This window comes from Melanerpes formicivorus, unplaced genomic scaffold, assembly GCF_026170545.1.
Source record: "Melanerpes formicivorus ecotype bairdi unplaced genomic scaffold, bMelFor1.0.p_v2 SCAF_25, whole genome shotgun sequence".
NCBI classification, from domain to species: Eukaryota; Metazoa; Chordata; class Aves; order Piciformes; family Picidae; genus Melanerpes; species Melanerpes formicivorus.
This window is the reverse complement of record NW_027142377.1, coordinates 8,923,607-8,941,071: the sequence shown is the minus strand read 5'-3', so window position 1 is coordinate 8,941,071 and position 17,465 is coordinate 8,923,607. Positions and strand designations below refer to the sequence as shown.

Genomic DNA, 17,465 nt, shown 5'->3' with positions numbered 1-17,465 from the left:
TTTCTTCCTGTGATTTCCTTATTTTTTTAATGCAAAATTGTTATATCTTGCAGACCGAGCTTCAACTAACACAGGGCTTCGAGTCAAGCCAAAGGGGCTGGAGACAAACAGAGGCAGAAAACATTGTTATGGACTTTGTTCAGAAAACTAAGCCCTTAAGAGCCAAGCCTATCTCTAAACATGGTAATTTATCAAAAGCAGCACAGACTTGCTCATAGGCAGTATTGTGTGCCGCTCTCCGAGAGCAGATTAACAAGATTTCCGCCACCCTCCAAAAAAGCCTTTTTCCCCTGAAGTCACATCTTCCGTGTAAACAGCAAATGTATTATAAAAACATTATTTTCATCAAAGTGCAGCAGCATTAATTTTAGGAACTTGCTGCATTTAAAAAAAAACAGGAGGGATGAAAATATCTCCGCACCAGAGCATGTCACAGAGAAATTTGCTTTGCTCCCAGGGAGCCAAGCCGAGGAGGAGAGAGGGAGAGGAGTTTGTGGGGGCATCGCTCAGCGCCAGCGGTCACTCAAAAACTTCACACAGCTCTCAGCCAGCCCCATCAAGGCCTGATCCTGTCAGCACCTCCTGCAGCAGCCCGAGGTGTGCAGAGGAGAGGAGCCTCAGCTTTGTCGGCGACCCTGAGGACGGGAAGAGGTGAGGGTAGGAAGGCTGTGCCTCCCTGATGAATGAATGTTCAAATAATTTCTATTTCCACCTTCCCAGCCTTGCCCAACCTCACGGCTTCCCTTACCTGTGCCCCCGCAGAGCAAAAAAGACAATGCTCGAGGCTGTGCTAACTCCCCACATTTTTAACATTTATTAGACAGAACAGAGCCGGTGCCACACAATAGCCACACCACCAAACATCTGTGTCAGCCACGAGTCCTTGGCTTTGAGCAATTTCCCCCAACACCAACATTACTTCACATGGGCTCTATTTACGGAGGGCTACTATGGGATGTGACAGTATAAATCGCAACGGAAAACAAAAGTTTAGCAACTACCACCAGGTCACTGAGCCACGTCTCCCACATTGCCTTCCAGTCAGTTCCCCCACTTTCATTTGCTGCTTCTGGTTATGGCACACGGATGTTAAAACCATACCAGTGGGTTCCAAGTATTCCTCAAAATAAAGCAATTAACTTATTTCCAGGCTCCAGCGATTGTGACAGCTTCCCCCCCGCAGAAAGTGGGAGCCGTGGTCCCTGACCCCCGGGCCAGCACAAAAGAGGCAGCCCAGGCACAATGCCTGCTGTCAGCAACTGAATTATTTTTATACAGGAATTTTTATCTCTATTGTACAAACAAGTATGTGTCTGTGCTGACTTGTTAAGCAATCCACTTGTATGTAGAATAAGATTTTTTTTTCCTGCTACCAGTCACACAGCTCTAAGATCAGAAGAAATACATACTCTTTGAAGCTCCTCAAATGTTTTAGTTAAAAGGACAGCAGTTGTTTTCAAAGATCCAAGAGTATCTTTATCAGAATTTAATTTTTCATTATTGATTTTTTTTTTTTCTAAACGTAACACAAATTTAACACAGGACAGTTTATAGTTTATTACAAAATAATACAACCACTAAATAATCTTCTGGGGGATAATACTCTTTTTTTTCCAAATGCATCCCACTGTGTTTTAGAGAACAAGGCTTCTCAGCTACTCTTTCCTTATGCACAACAACTATTTCCTAAACACAAAAATCAGCACAAAGAGCAGAGAAAACAGTGAGAAGGCCCTGGCTATCCTCACACAGTAAATGCTCCACACGCTTGCAATGCCCTGGCTGAAGCACGATGGTTTTGCTGATACGTTCTCTTACTCCAGAAAGAATAAACTCACCAAACCCAGATGATTCATGCAAGATTCAAAAACAACAACAAAAAAAACCCAAGAGTAGAAAAGTAATGCCGGGTGACAAATTAATTGCTGTGAACTTGGGAAGGGGTGGGGGGGGATATTTTTATTTTTCCATTTTATATTTCACTGCTTGCTAAATCAATTAAGCCAGAAATTAATGGAAAATTCAACTCCTTACTTCCTCAAGAGCAAGGAACTGTAATGAGTGTTTATTTTTTTAATGGTAATAGCAGTAATACTACTACTACTAATAATAATACCCACAACAACAATAACAGCACCACCGAAGGCAGGGTGTTTCTTTAAGCCTGTTGTTCAGTAGCAATTGCATTGTTTATTTAGGCAGAGGTTTTTCTATCTGAAGCTAAGATCAAATTGTAGGTGTAATTGTTGAGCACTTAAGCAAAGCAGGAGGAGGATGGAAGAAGAAACCCCTTGGTTTTGACTGACCAAAGCTTGCTCCCCAGGTCTCCCTCCACCACTGCACGTATTCCAGTGCCAGTTCAGCACCCTCGAAGCTGCTCCAGACCTCAACGGCACAGTGACAACGCCTACCTGCAGGGGCAAGGTTGAAGCACTGCTCCTCAACAGCTATTTCACAGGGGTATTAAGCCTCATTTCCTTGACGGTAATGCAGTTATTTGGTTTTTGCTTCTTGCTCCAGTCTTGGTGGCTTAGCTATTTAGTGCAAAACACAAAAATCTATGCTTGAGCTGAGCTCCACACCCACCAAATCGGGAAAGCAGTGGGATTTGAAAAACAACCTGTTTCAGGTAAAAAGTTCCAGCAGAACCGCAGCAGGGAGAGGTCTCCAGGGAGAGCAGAGAGAAGAAACACTTTGCTGCACTGTCTGGAAACCCAGAATTCTGCAGCTTTTTTTGGCAGCAAATTTGTTTCAAGTGTTTTGTTTCAGGAAACGTATGTATTTTCCTTTGTGCATTGTGTGGATTTATTACAGCCGCTCCTGACGGCTGTTGATTGAGTTAAATGAGCACATTATCAAAAATATTCTAGAGCCACACTGAAGAACAGACTCCTTTAGATGGAACTGAAGGTCTGAAACCAGAAGAAGATGCATACGAAACCTCTGTTAAAAGGATGTAGAGCCTGAGACGTGTCTGCAGCCTGGAGGGGGCAAAAGTGGGCTTCAGCCCCTGTTGGTAGCAACTATATTTTCTTTGTTCCACGCAGATATTAAGCAAGAATGAAAAGCAAAGCAAACAATCCCAAATATAAATGTCTGTTAATACTTGCAAAAATTACACCCCCAGCAAGCCGGCACTAATGTGCTTCAAATAATTTTGCATTCTCCCCATACTTTGTTTTCTTTCCCCACTCACTAGGCAATTTTGCAGAGGAAGAACACCTATACAAAATAAGGAGGGGAAACAAGTGGATGTTTTCATTTTGCTTTAGATCAAAGGCAAACAAGAATGCAAACTGTGGCACACTGAATATTTTTTTCCACCGCTGTCATTCACACTAGGCTATCGAAGTTTTATCCAATTCCCCAGCCCGGCTGCATATTAAGCTGGCTGCGAACAGCTTTATTATAGCATGGTTGGGTAGAAACATTAATATTCCTGCATTGCATCTGACAGGACATTTACATGCGCCCATCTGAGCTCACACCTGAGAGCTGCTCCAAGGTACAGTAGCTGTGCTCCGATTGTAAAGGCAAATGAAGAACACAAATTCCCTGCTGGGACTGGGGCTGACCTCACCACACCCCACACCGCAAACCTTTCCCTTGCCAACCCGAGAAGATGCCACCTCCGAATGAAGAATGAGCTGGGGAGCAGCCACCAAATTACCAGCCCACGTGGAAGAAGAGTGAAAAATATCACTGAGATATTTTAAAGATGCACAGCAAGTACAGCTGGTCAATAAAGGTTGGGAAATAAACTCACTGAACCCCATACAGGATGCACTGCATACTAAACCTGACTAGGGAGACAAAAAGGATGTTTATGGGCTTCAAAACTGGTTTGGCATTAACACTGAAGTGTTTGAAAAAGGTGAACGCTTGCTCGGCCTGTGTGTGAGGGTCTGCAGGTGCCAGTCCAGCTCCTGCAAGCATTAAGAGGGCAGGGGCTGTTCAGTCTGTGTCCAGTGTGGCAAAGCACACTCAGAACAGTGATACAAAAGATCGAACTGAGTTTCACAGAAATTCACTATGAAATGAAATACCATCCCAAGTGCTCGGGCAGTTTATGGGTCCACTAATGTGCCTGGTATTTTGAAAATCAATCTACATACTACTGTCAACTACCACTGATACCACTGCCATGCCCAACATTACCAGAAGGCAGGCTGGAGCTACTGTATTTGTACCAAGTAAGAAAATAGGTTCATTAGCCATGGGAGGGCAAAAAAATAAAAAGGGAATAAAAAACCCTCCCACAACCAGTGGACAATTTTAGAGCCATGTCACCAGTATGGACACATATTTAGGACTTAATGCATTACAATGTATGAGCTCGGTGCATTTTATGAACTTGTGCTGACGCGTGAGGTAGAGCCCAGATGGATAGAAGCTGCATTCTAATGCCTGCCAGGCTGAGAAGATGACCTCCCTGGACTCGTGAGACCACCAGCACCACAATCAGACAAAACTCCTAACAAGCAGAAAGGTAAGGAGAGATCCTCAGAAATTAGATTAAAAAAAAAAAGAAAGAAAACCAAGTGGCAACGTGCCAGGCCATGTCCAGCCTGATGCTAAACACCTTTTATCTTTCAAAGCTGGTACTATTGGATATAAAAACAAACTGCAGCTAGAGGGAATTTAAAACAAAAAAAATTTGTAGTAAGGATGAGCGCAGGCAAACTAGAGGCTGAACTCCCCATGCCTGCCCACTACCTTGCAAGGCTCTTTAATGGCCTTTATTACTAGAAGGAAACAGCAAAGAACTCATGGGCTGAGGGTTGCACACACAAAATGGGCAACATTAAAAGGCCTCCTTCTCTTAAGAAGAGGCATTACCAAATTATGGCAATGTTTAGAGAAGACTTTCTTTCTCCCACTGGGCTAATTAGAAAGTGTTTAATTTACTTCCTGCCTCAGTTTCCATCACCCAGTATTCATTGTTTGGACTTGCTGTGCATAGCCTTACGCTTATTCCAGACATTATTTTCAAAGCTTTGGCCATACGATGCTAATGTGCACCTTTGCAGATCTACACAAAGTTTAACACATGCCAGGCTGCCTCTTCAATGACCACAAGCATTGTGGATTCAGCGATGCTTCTGCCCGTGGTGAGTTCCACAATTACAAGTCCCATACAGTAGGAGAAAGAATGCAAAATGTACTTCCGAGCCTGTACACCTGTATATCAGATTTGACTTGCAGGAAACAACAGACCAGAAGGATTCATGGCGCCACAACACCCTCATGCCCCCCAGGAAGAATCATGACAAGGCACAGGAAAACCTTCTACCCTGCTTCTGTGCTTCAAGTGAATTCATATTTGTTTCCAAGAAAGAGCCATTTTTACACGAGCGGTCCGTTAACAGCAGGGAATGGGAAAACTAACACAACCTTTACTTTGTACATAGGATGATGTTAGTGTCATGGGCTTGCTTCTCAAAAAAATATTATTTATAAAAGGCAAGAGGGAAAGCAGAGGAACTACTGACTCTCCCCTGTATCCCAACACAAGTAGCAGTGGAGCAACTTTTTGATCCCCTATATTTTTCACATTTCCCCCCCTTCAAGAAGTAGATTTCACAGCCATACAGGCCACCGCCTTTAATTAAGCTTTCAAAAGTCTTCTGACAATGCCAACAATTGCAAGACACTTCTAGAGCTCAATCATGCAATCATCGTGACACTTCTATTTACAATTTGTCTTAGAAAGAGTTTCTCTGACATTGTACTTTGACAAAACAGCAAGCTGCTGGTTCACAACCTTTATCTGTCTTACTTACAAATATATATTGTACTCAGGGTTCCGAATCGCAGGAGTGGGAGCCTTGGAGTATCACTCTCACTATTTTCCTGCCTGTGACTGTTTTCCCCAATCTGTGCTCTCTTTCCTTTGTATGGGGAATGTAAACAGAATTTGACTTCAAAATCTTCCCATACACCCTTTTTTCACCTTTTTCTTTAAGCGTCAATGCTAACTAGTTAAGGTAGGCATCAATAGTTTTTTGTCTCCACAACAAAACAAAATGATAAGGAATTGCAATATAAAACCTACAGAATTATAATGGCAACTATGAATAATCGCCCAAGAAAATATCTGTGGTGTAATGACTACTCCAAGACATTACCTCCTGAGAACTGCAATAATCAAATGTACTTGGTGCAAAAATTTAGCACCAAATCATGTCCACCTTCCCCTCACTACTGCCAGAGAGGATTTTTCGACGTTATTTTCTCATGTATTTTATTTGAATGCCACAAGCAGATTGAGAATAAAGGATTCGAGCAGTAAAAATGACGTCCACTCCTCCTCCCCTTTTTGTACAGTAAATACAGCATCTGCAGATACACATTCGGCATTGTAAAGGGTAATATGCAGCAGCACTCAAAAGTGATCCTACCAACTGAATCCAAGTAACATTTAAGATCCTTCCTCACTCAAAAAACCCAATCTTTCATTAATTCCCTCGGATTTATACATTCAACAAACAAACTGCTAAAACCCGACACCGGCAACTGATAAATATTTCTTCAGCCTTTTCAATAAATGACCAGCAATTTTACATTCCCTGATCTCCAGATACTTCAGTTAATATTTCCTCCTATTGTAAAATATGAGAGCGGATAAGTAAAGCCCTGCTGTAGCACTCACTGCAAATCACGGGCTGCCGGTATCTGGTGGTAAGGCTTTGACATACATATTGATGAAAGCTGTCTCATTGGACCCACACAACACATCCTATTAATTTTCAGCTAAATTTATGACATTTCAGCTCCGGCACTGGATCAGCATCACTCAAAATTTTTATAGCAAGTCACAGTCAGACACCCACATGGAAGAGACAGGTATGCATGCCTGCGCCTCAGAGGATCTCACAACTACTGCACAGGTTGCACACACACAAGCTCTCAGAATCATCCCTGTCTCTGGAAAAATGGTGAGGACAGAGAGCAGCCTATCGACAGTTAAAATAGACATCATTTCTCCCTGCATTTGACTGACTCACAGCTTCCTTCCTCATCTTTAGTTTTTGATCCTTAACCATTACTTATTTTCAGATGATCTTTTACTGAAACACACCAACTTACAGGGTCCAGAACTGCAGACAGAGCACATCCAGTACCTAGGGCTAAACTACAGCACCTCTGTGTCCAGAGCTAACCTGTAATACCTCCTTCAGCCTAACAACTAACTGAGGACATTTTCATAGTGCACCGAACAGACACTTTCTGGTCTCTTACCAGACAGAATCAGCTCCCTCAGCTCCTGCATATTGCTCTGAAATCAGCCCCAATCCTGTTTTTTACTCTTTCTCCATTACGCACTCCTGTCTTTTTGGATTTTTTATTCTTGTACACAAATCTGATAAAAAATGCCAGAAGGTTCACTGCAGGGGCCTTCCAGAAACTGAACACAGCTCCCTCTAAGACCCTCACTGGGAATTTTACTGACAGACCCCACAAACTTCTGGCTACAAGCAATGGGTCACTCCAGCTACAGCCATGCTTCTTTATGATACAAGGGAGGTCAGCTCACACAAATGAAAGCAGAGGTGAAAACACAAAAGGGAGGAGCATTGCCAAGACCCTGTAACTCCTGGTGCTCCACACCTCTCCCAAAGCCTAGTTCCCACCAGTGGGAACAACTGGGGGACCCCAGTGCCCCTCAACTTCATCCCAATCAAGGACAGGTGCAGGAGAAGACCTGAGCTCTTGGACCTCTCATCCACAGGCTCAGCTGAGCACTACCGTGCAGAAAACTTGGGGCAGGAGATGCCACAACTCGATCTTTGCTGATCACAACAACACGTGCATCACAGACCTCCCCCCTGCACGGTAACACAGCTGCTGCTAGTTGGGCCCACTGCAGAGGAAGAACAGACACCTTAGAGCGCACAGAATCAAGCCCCTGGCCATGTGCACCTCTTCACACTCCTTGCCCTCTTCTCCCTGAACTATGTTAAGTCAGTTAAAACCGAAGTCTGTACTGTATTAGAATCCTCATGACATCACACAAGGCCAAATCCTGCTCACTTCACATCACCTGCACCAAATGAGTGGCAGAGCAAGACCCTCAGCTGAGGAGTTTCCCTTGTGAAGACCCGGTGTGGCCATCCCTTCAGCCAAGGGACCTACTTGGGACAACAGCGCAGAGAGCGGGTTTAATTCTTGCTTGACAGATACTGTGTTTTGTCTTTTCAACAGAGCGGCACTGTACGTAAATACAGCGTTACATCACGCCACAGCTCCTCCATATTTGGTGATTTAGTATGGCTCCAGAGCTCAGAAGACTACAAATCCCTTCCGCCAGGCTCCTGATTCATTAATCATGCCTATGCTTCTGCTCCTTTTCCATCAGGCTGCGGGCAGCACATGGAAATGGGCACTGCCCTCTACCACTCTGGGAAAAAACATAAAAAAGTCTTTAACATCTGTGGCTGGGAAGTGCAGTATGTGAGATTAGCAGGATTTTAAAGCCTTGCTTAAAACACAGCGAACCAGCAGCTGAGCCTCCTTTTCCTCTTAAACATACATATATACATGCATTAAAAATAATACCCAAACTCTGCAGAAACAGGATATATTTGTTCACAAGCTACGCGAGTGTACGCAGATGGTTTTGCATACATGTATGTGGACAGAAACACATGCGTGCACTGATACTTATTTGCAGCCACCGCGAAGCCTTCTGAACTACAGCTCTCCAGCGTTGATTTACTGGCCAGTGTGGAGGCCAGAGGGGCTGCAGGAGGATTGAGCTGAACCTCCCAGCTCCTACTGCCCTATTATGGTTTAACTTTGTGGCCAAAGCAAGCCCAAGACAAGCTCCAGCACATCATGTGATGATGTACTGTGCCTCTGACAATGCAGAGCGGTCCTGTGGGCTCCCCAAAGAGAGGTATCAGCAGCGCCACAGCCCAGACATCGCTGGGAGAGGGGGTTCTGAAACCAGTTCAGGCATTTTATTGGCATTGATAGGCTGCCGTCTCGCCTTTTTTGACTGGCAGTATTGGAGCCGTTTGAAGTGATTTGCAACGCCTGTTGCAAATGGGTAGTACTTTTGTTTACTAGCAGGATTTTAAAAGCAGAGCATGCCTTCTTACACTCCCAGGGCTCTGGGATTTTCTCTCACTCTTTTTTTTTTAATCTCATTTGTGAAAATATCTGCCCAGTGAACGGCTTACTGGCTTAACAACAACAACAAAAAAAAAAGTAATTATGCTAAGAAATGGAAGTTGGGGTTTTTCTGTAAAAGAACCCTACATTTCATATTGTTTGTTGCAAAAAAACAGAACTATGCCTTGGACATTTGTACGGCTGACATGTGGTTATGTAAACCGCAAACAAAATCAAGATACATCTGTCAAAACCACATCAGAGACAAGAGAGAGCACAGCGAAGCATTTATCATTTGGCTGAGGAGGCAGGCTGCAGAGAGCGGCCTTTCCTGTCAAACCAACCTTTTGAAATTTCCAACATGCCCTTAAACTTTTCGAATAAGCATGTCTGTGCGCTTCAGCAACTGCCCTCTCTACTCTGGCCTGGCCAGTCGAAAATGGCATCTTAAAGTCAAGGTCGGTGGTGTCACTTTGCCATGGGGCTGTGTTTAATTACAGTCCATACGCTGACAGCCAATATGGAACCAAGGCTCGCTGATGCTCAGTTAACTCTTTCACCCCTGACTTTGCCAAAGACTCACGAGCTCCTTGCTGTATCACTCGGCAGGCTATGAAATCTCCTCCTGCAGTGCTACAGCAGGCGAGACACTGGGAAACAGTGACTACAATACAGGCAAATCACAAGAGCAGCCTCAAACAATACCGTTAGAAATACTGGCTGGCACGGCACGTGCCTGTTGATCCTGCCTCTGCACAGGCACTAGGAAACATCAGTCCTGTGCTCCCTAACCAAAGGCAGGGTATCTAACATGTCGGCAGTCACAGTGAGCAGAAGACAGACAGACAACGGCAGTTTAGAACTATGAACAGGCTATGTTGCAACTGAAACAGAAATACACTCGCAAACACTTCTCCTTGAATTTACCTGCTATATGTTCCTGTTTAGGGCAAATTCCTCTAGATGACGTTGATAAACAATCGTCATCTTCTGGCGTAACCTGGATGCCAACCTCCACAGGATTGGATGCTTTTTTCAGCTCACTTGGTGAGGGTGAAGGTGGCTTATCCACAGCCTTCTCTAAGCAGAGACTGCCATTGCATTGTTTCCGTTTGTGCTCAATAAAAATAAGAATGTCCCCCAACGGGAAGTTCATCTGACACTGGCCACAAGTGAGGAGGTCATGGTCCCCTTCTGGAGCTCCCAATGTGCCATGTTCAGGTTCCTCATCAGTGAGAATGGCTTCAAGAGGTTCGGCTGCAGTTTGAGAAACAAAAGGAGAATCATTAGAGCTCTCAGGGAAAGGCACTGGGCACAGGGGGGTAGAGGAACACGCAGATCCCCCCCTTCATGAATATTACACCCCACTCACAACATCTGCCTGTTCCGCCCCAACTAAACCCATGCAACACGGCTATTAGCACGGCAGCGAGGAGATGAATTCATCAGTTACAGGGAAGAGGTTCTTCTGCAGAAGCAGCTGTAGCATACAGAACTCAGAAAGCGAGCACTGCAACCCTCTCCGTGCTCCTAAATGAGGACAAATTTCTGACTTGACTGAATGATTTGGCGCTAAAATTAAATGAATAGGTTGGGAGAATACACTGCAGAACTCTTGTGGTACTACAAAGAGAAGTGAATAGTGTTTTACTGCCAGAGGCACTACTCATGTATATGAATTCAAGGCTAAATGCAGTGCACACGCTCTCTCACACACTCATGGGTGTGTATTTTCCACCAGCGAGACCTACTTTCTGAAATTCAGAAGGCTTAACTACACGGGTGCAGACAAAAGGTGTTTCAACATATAGATACTGCACATTCCCTACACAGGCCATGCAAGAAAGGGAGACCCAGACCACATGGCCACCCACACCCAGGCAGCGACACACAGGGCACATACAGCTTTATAATGCACGTGCACATGTATACATATGTATTTGTGTCACTGTGCCCCTCAGCCTGTGTTCAGTTTCCAATTTAAAAACTCAAAAGATAGGAGCTCTTTTAGGGGAGAGAGGGCATGGGGCAAATACACTAATGAAAGGCAGAATCCAAAATGATAAAAAGCAAGTGCAGCAGAAATGCCTGCGGGGCGAGGGGAGGCACTTCTGACTTTTCATCTACTCCTTGGGATTCAAACAAATAGCAAATTCATGATGGAGTCCACCCCGAGATATTATCTAGATGGGATATTTTTAGTACTTAAGGAAACCAGGCAATCAGTCATTTTTTCATTTTTCCCTGAAATAAAGGAATGCCTAAATGTGTTGGCACCGGTGGCCCTCAGCACCTAAAAATCAGCATGGCCAAGCAACTGCCACATTTTCTCGTAGCAGTGAGAAGTGCCTTCTTTAAACTGAAAATACCTTGCCTAATGTTATCAATGTTGACAAATTTCCTGAATGAGCTCCAAAAAGCTTCATTATGAGGCTATTTCTGCTCACAGAATCATCAGTAGATGCTCTAACAAGGCAGATGTGGCTCTCTTGTCTTGCAGCCGTTTTTTGTTGTTGTTGTTTTTGGTTTTGTTGCTAAGTTTGCAGAGAAATACCTTGTTAATCTGTGCGCAGCCTCCATCACTACTGCCTTTCACAAGAGGGAAAAAAAAAATACAAATACCAACAGCGTGCTGGTATTCCTCTCTCTGCACAATACAACGCCCAGGCTAACAGCAGCGAGCAGGAAAGGGTACTAACAAATACAACCCACCTCAAAACACTGCCAGGTAACGTAGTGGGAGAGAAGATAACTCCTAAACAGTTAATCACTCTGACCTTCTTTAGCTGGCTGCCAATTTCACATTTAATGAACTTAAAGCCACAGAGAATCAAAAAATAGATTTTAATTTGACTGCACAATATTGGAACTGATTCTGATAAAGTGCAAAAATCCAGTGAACTCAGGTTAAATTTATTTCAACCCTACCCAGGCTGCATATTGAGGAGGAAGATCTAGAGTAGCTCCCAGTTGTGCTGGGTAAAATAATATCAAAAGAGCACACTACCTCACCGTACCTCAGCTCCAACTAGGACACAGGGATCCAGCCCATCATTTCTTGCCTCTGGTACTACTTCTAATTTAACGTAAGGTCAACCACAGGAATATGAAGGTTACATTCCGATTAATAAAAACAATGTCTTAATCGGTGGGGTTTTCTTCTGAACTTGCAGACCGACTAGATAAGCCAAACAATGTGCGTTCCACACTCCTCGGGAATCTGAAAACGGAGCAGTGTGTTTCTGCGGGATTGCTGGGCATGGCATTCCTTCTCCCCAGCCATTCCTCTGCGTTCAGACCGAGGAAGTAAGTTACGACAGGGCTAATTCCACCAGTAGCTCACTGCACACCACAGACAAAGGTATTTTGCAAAGCCAACTTCTAGCTCCCGAACTCTCGGCCGCAAAAGACACAAAATAACCCGTATTCCCTTTACAAGTGGCTTAAGTGCGGAGCTCTGCATAATCATTCCTCAATTACAATGTTTTCCCGCGGCCTGATTTCTCTCTGACACTGTCAGTATTATTAAGCAGGAGAAGGTAAGCTGCTGCTTCCACACCAAACAGTTCTAAAAAAGCGCTAAACAAAAATAGAATTTGCTAAAGTCTTTACTAGCTGGGCTGATTTACAGTCCAAACCAGGAAACGAAGTGGTAATTCAGAGGTTGCTGATTACACCTCCACATTTCACCTAATTAATTTTATAGGAGGCAAAGTTCTTGAAAATAACAAGACGATCAAATGTACAGATATAAAACCTGTAACCTCAACATTTTCTATGCTCTTAATGTAAATTATTGCTAATTAACAAGAATTACATACTAATGTATGAAATACATCTGGCACCGTGTTCACTGCAAAACATTTGGCTCCTGACAGAGGCAGAACCAGAGAGAAAAAAAAAGGAGTTATAATTCCTGCTACTTTTAAAGCAGTATCCAAAACACTGGCTTTATAAAGAAAACAACAAAAATACAAATCACCTGGTCTTGCTACTGATCTGCAGAATACGCGTTTTAATTCTGGGGCAATCAAAATTCCCTGCCTGGGTCCCTAATCATCCGTCCCTATTTTTCATGCAAATTGCCCTTACACCAACATGTCTTTTCTTTGCCCTCCTACTCCCCCCCCCCCCCCCCCCCGCCCCCCTTCTCAGTCACCCAAACAACCGCACCGTCTGTCTGGCAAAAAGCGGGACGGATTTTGGAGAGAAAGGAGGTACGGGGGGTGATGGGGAGGGGAGGTGGGATGCCACGGCACGGCGAAGGGAAATGCCCCGGCAGCGCAGATGCACTGCCGGGGCACTTCCCTTCGCCGTGTCGTGAGAAGGATGGAAAAGAGGCTGTTTAATGCCAAGTTTATGTCCTGGGATAGTGGAAAGGGGATAAAACTTGGGGATACAGTGGGTACCAACAGGTTTTGGGAGTGGAGGGAACCCGGGAGACGGTAGATAAGAGCATCACTCGCTGCCTCCCGGAGCAAGCAAACTCCGCGCAAAATTAAGAACAAAGAAGAAGGGGGTGGGGGTGGAGGGAACTGGGCGCCCTCCCCCCTCCCGCCGCGGGCCGGGAGGCAGCACAGGAACTGGCCAGGTTCAAGTTCGCGGGGCTGCCCGGTCCTTGTTTGATCTCGCTGTGCCTCCTAGCGACCGAATCGGGCAGGCGGACCTTCCACCGCACCGGCATCCCCCCGCAGCTCGGCTCCCCCAGCTCGGCCTCCCTCTCCTCCCTGCTTCTCCCAACCCACCCACACCTCCCCCTTTCCCATCTTCATCGCCGGCACAACTCTCGCCGAAGGGAGCCACACACGCACATACACAGACACACACACCCCCATTTCCACGGGACAGTCCCGGCCGCCGCCACTCCCGCCCCACATGTGCGGAAACTGCGCCGGGCCGCGGGTGTCTCTGCGGGGGGATCTCGCTCGTCTCCTCTGCCCCCGGGGACGACTCGCAGACTCCCCCCTCTCCGTGATGTCTTTTCCCCACTCGGGAAAGCCCACCCCTCGTAGACCATTTGGGGGAGGGTAGTGGGAGGGGGGGGAGGGGGGTGTTGCACACGCCATGAAATCGTAACCCCCACCCTAACATGCAATTCAAAGAAAGGAGAAGGAAGGGGGGGGGGGGGGGGGGGGGGAGGAGGGAAATCCCTGAGAAGTGGAGGCGAAAGAGGGCAAAACTGGCGGGTTGGGGAGGCTGAAGGAGTGAGTCCTTCGGTCTCCCACTCCGGGTTTTAGGGAAAACTTTGGCAAGGCAGAGCTCCCTGGCCGGCAGCGTTTCGCTCAGGGGTGCTCCATGTGCGAACCTGGCTGGAAACGTCTGTGCAGCCGTGGGGGGCCAGAAATAACAACGTAAAGTTTGAGGTGGTTTTACAAACAGATAGGGATTTCTAGCAGGCAGAAATAGTCCTGGATTTTATCTGACATCCCTGGGAACAAAACCCAGGGAGTAAGGGGGGGGACGGGGACAAAAAGTGGGGGGAGTTAAAAGAAGCGAGAAACATGCATTTCCCCTTCCCCCCCCAGTTCACCCAGAGGAAAAGGGGCTTTGTTGTTGTGTTTTGGTTTGGGGTTTTTATCCCTTCTTTCCCACCCCCCCTAGCCCCAAACGTTTCCAGCTCGAGTTGCCTTTTGTTGTGCAAAGAGCGCTCCCGCTTATCTTGCATCTAGCCCTGGTGTGTGTGCAGGCGGCTGGAGAGAGGGAGGTAGCCGAGGAGTTTTTGTTGCGAACGATGCATGGTGGGGGATCGGAGGTTTAGCTGCCTTCTTCTTCTTTTCTTTTTTCTTTTTTTTTTTCCTGCCGGGTACACCGGATTTGGTTTGGGGTTGCAATGCGGAGGGTGAGAACAGGGGCCGTTAGCGGGTGCGAGTGTGTGTGAGCGTGTGCGTGCTCAGCTCGGGCTCTAGGCTCGCCTGTGTTTGTTGGCAGGAGGCTCCCCGCACACGCGGTGCTTGTAAACATTCAGACACGAGATTTTTCCCAATCAAAATCCACTTCCACTTTTTTTTTTTTTTTTTTTTTTTTTTTTGAAAATCTTCCAAAAAATAGTAAGCAAGCGGGAGGACGCGAAGCGAAGGCGAGGAGGGAATCCCTCCCGGCACGGCTCAGCTCGGCTGCCTCGCCTCCCGGTTGCCGCCCCCCGCCCCAGCCAGCCCCGAGTCGGAGCAGCGGCGGGGCGAGGTCGCGGCGGCGGAACCCTGCACGATGCCGGCCCGGGGACGGCCACCCCGCAACCCCGCGGCGGGAACAAAAGGGAGGCGGCTCAGTTCGGCTCCCCCTCCTTAGGAGGGTGGCCGCGGGGCGACGGGGCGAGCCTGCCGGCAGCGGATGGGCTGCAAGCGCTGGACTTTCTCCTCGCTCTCCTCGCCCGCAGCTCCCGCCCTCCCGATCAAGGTGTCCGGTATCCATACCGCCGCTCCCATTGGAATTTCTTTACACTTTCGGTCGATTCTGACCCGCGGTAGCCCCGCACCGAGCCCGCGCGGAGCGACTGGCCGCCAGTACCGGGGCGAAATCCGCCGCGCTTGCCGCCAAAGAGCGGGGAAAGCGGGAGGAGCGGGGAGAAAGGAGCGCAGCGGGGCAGGGCAAGAGCACAGGGCAAGAGAAAAAAAGAAGAAAAGTGATCAAGGTGATTAAATTAGAGAGGGAGAAATTAACCGGAATGCTGAGAATCCCGAAATGGATGAGTTCATCTTTTTTCCCCGACTCGTTCTTACTTTTTTCTTTCTCCCCCTCTCTCCCCCCCTTTTTTTTTCCTCGTTCTCACTCGAATTAAAAATTAAACCGTGAAAGGGAAATTAAATAAATCGCTCTCCGGGTTACTTACGTGAAAATTCCCGTTTGCTTAAGTGCTGGGGTTTGCCTTGCTTGCGGCGCGACATGGTGGGTTGGTGGCTTCGGTGGCTTGTGAGTCGCTCGGTTCACATCGGGAGAGACGGGTTAGAGAGGAAGGAGACTCCAGAGAAAATATCTTCATCAATGTCTTTTGACATCCAAAATAAATTAGAAATAATACAAAGATGGCGCAGGGAAGATGAATTGTGGGATAGCAGTCATGGCTTTTTTTTTTTTTTTTTTTTTTTTTTTTTTTTTTTTTTCAAGGGAAAAAAAAAGAGAGAGAGGGAGAGAGAGAGAGAGAGAGGGAGAGAGAAGGAGAGAGAGAGATGAAAAAAAATGGCAAAAGCCCCCCTGAGCTGCAAGTTCAAGTGCGGACGTGACGTCCCTGCGAACTTGAACGTCAGGAGCCTGGATGGACAGAGACATACAAAACATGGGCAGGGCAAGCCGGGGAGAGGGGAGGAGGGAAGGCGAAGGCAACACCAATGGACACTCATCAGGGGCTGGACATGAAAAAGAGAGCAGGACAAGCCAATGGACAGTGATCGCAGGGGGGAGAGGGGAGGGGGCGCGGCGGGAGGGGGTGCACCGGCCGCCCTGCGCACGCTGCCGAATGGGGCCGGGGACGGAGGTGGCGGCTGCTGCCCCGCAAGTGGCCGCGGAGGAGCGGCTGCGGGAGGGGAGTGGAGAGAGGGGCGAGGGAAGGCAATTAAACACGCACACGGGGAGAAAAAAGGGAGGGAAGAGAGAGGGAGAAAGCGAGCAGCGGCGGCATACGCACGCACACCCCCGTGCAAAAGCAAATACATCAATGAAGCAGCAAAAGCCGGGCAGGGGGGGCTGCGGGGCACGCGAGCCCCGGGATGTTGCCGGGAGGTGGGAGAGATGGGGGACGCCAGGTAGGACCGGAGACCACCCAAAAAGCAGGCGGGGGGGGGGGGGGGGGGGCACATGGCTCCCGGCTTCCCCACTGGTATGTGTCCCCCCCGCCTCGAAGCCGCCGAGTCCCCTCCTCCCGGGAGCTGCGGCCCGTCCCCTGAGGACGGCGGCGGCAGCCCCGGGTGGGTGGTGAGGATGGCGGCGGGCACCAGAGGGAAACTTCGGCCTTGCCCCGCCGCTGAGCTGCTGTTCTCGCCGCGGGGGGAGAAGCGAGCGGAGTTTGGCGATCGGGAAAGCGGCAAAGCACAGAAGAAGCCGCGGGGCGGGGTGGAGGGGAGAGAAGGCCGGCGGGATCGCGCAGCTTTCTCCGTAGGCTTCTCTCGCCCACCAGTCTGGACACTCTCTGCCGGCGGAACTCCGAGCCCTCGCTGCAGCGACAGACTCTTAACGAAAGCGAAACGCGGGGCTGCCGGCGGAGGGCTGGCACTAGGGGAGGGCGTGGAGGGGGGAGAGACGGGGCGCGGGAGGCACCGAGAAGTGACTGGAGTTGGGAGGATGCGGCTGCAACAAGCGGCTGCAACTTCGCCCCAAACACTCGGAGAGACGCAGAGGCTGCCGGCACCGGGAGGGAT

The 17,465-nt window shown here is 47.8% G+C and overlaps 1 protein-coding gene across 4 annotated transcripts in view; it reads right to left on the bottom strand.

Moving 5' to 3' along the window:
• The window catches only part of BCL11A (BCL11 transcription factor A), a 71,908-nt gene extending 55,003 nt beyond the window's left edge, over positions 1-16,905 (bottom strand). For 3 of the 4 annotated variants that reach the window (XM_068153258.1, XM_068153256.1, XM_068153255.1), the window contains exons 1-2: positions 15,944-16,905; positions 10,045-10,374 (exon numbers count right to left, since the gene is read on the bottom strand). In XM_068153258.1, coding sequence (XP_068009359.1) covers positions 10,045-10,374; positions 15,944-15,998 — 385 coding nt within the window. In that variant the 5' untranslated portion in view covers positions 15,999-16,905. The remainder of the gene's footprint in view (positions 1-10,044; positions 10,375-15,943) is intronic. The other variant, XM_068153257.1, reaches the window with a different exon arrangement.
• Positions 16,906-17,465: the final 560 nt, after the last annotated feature.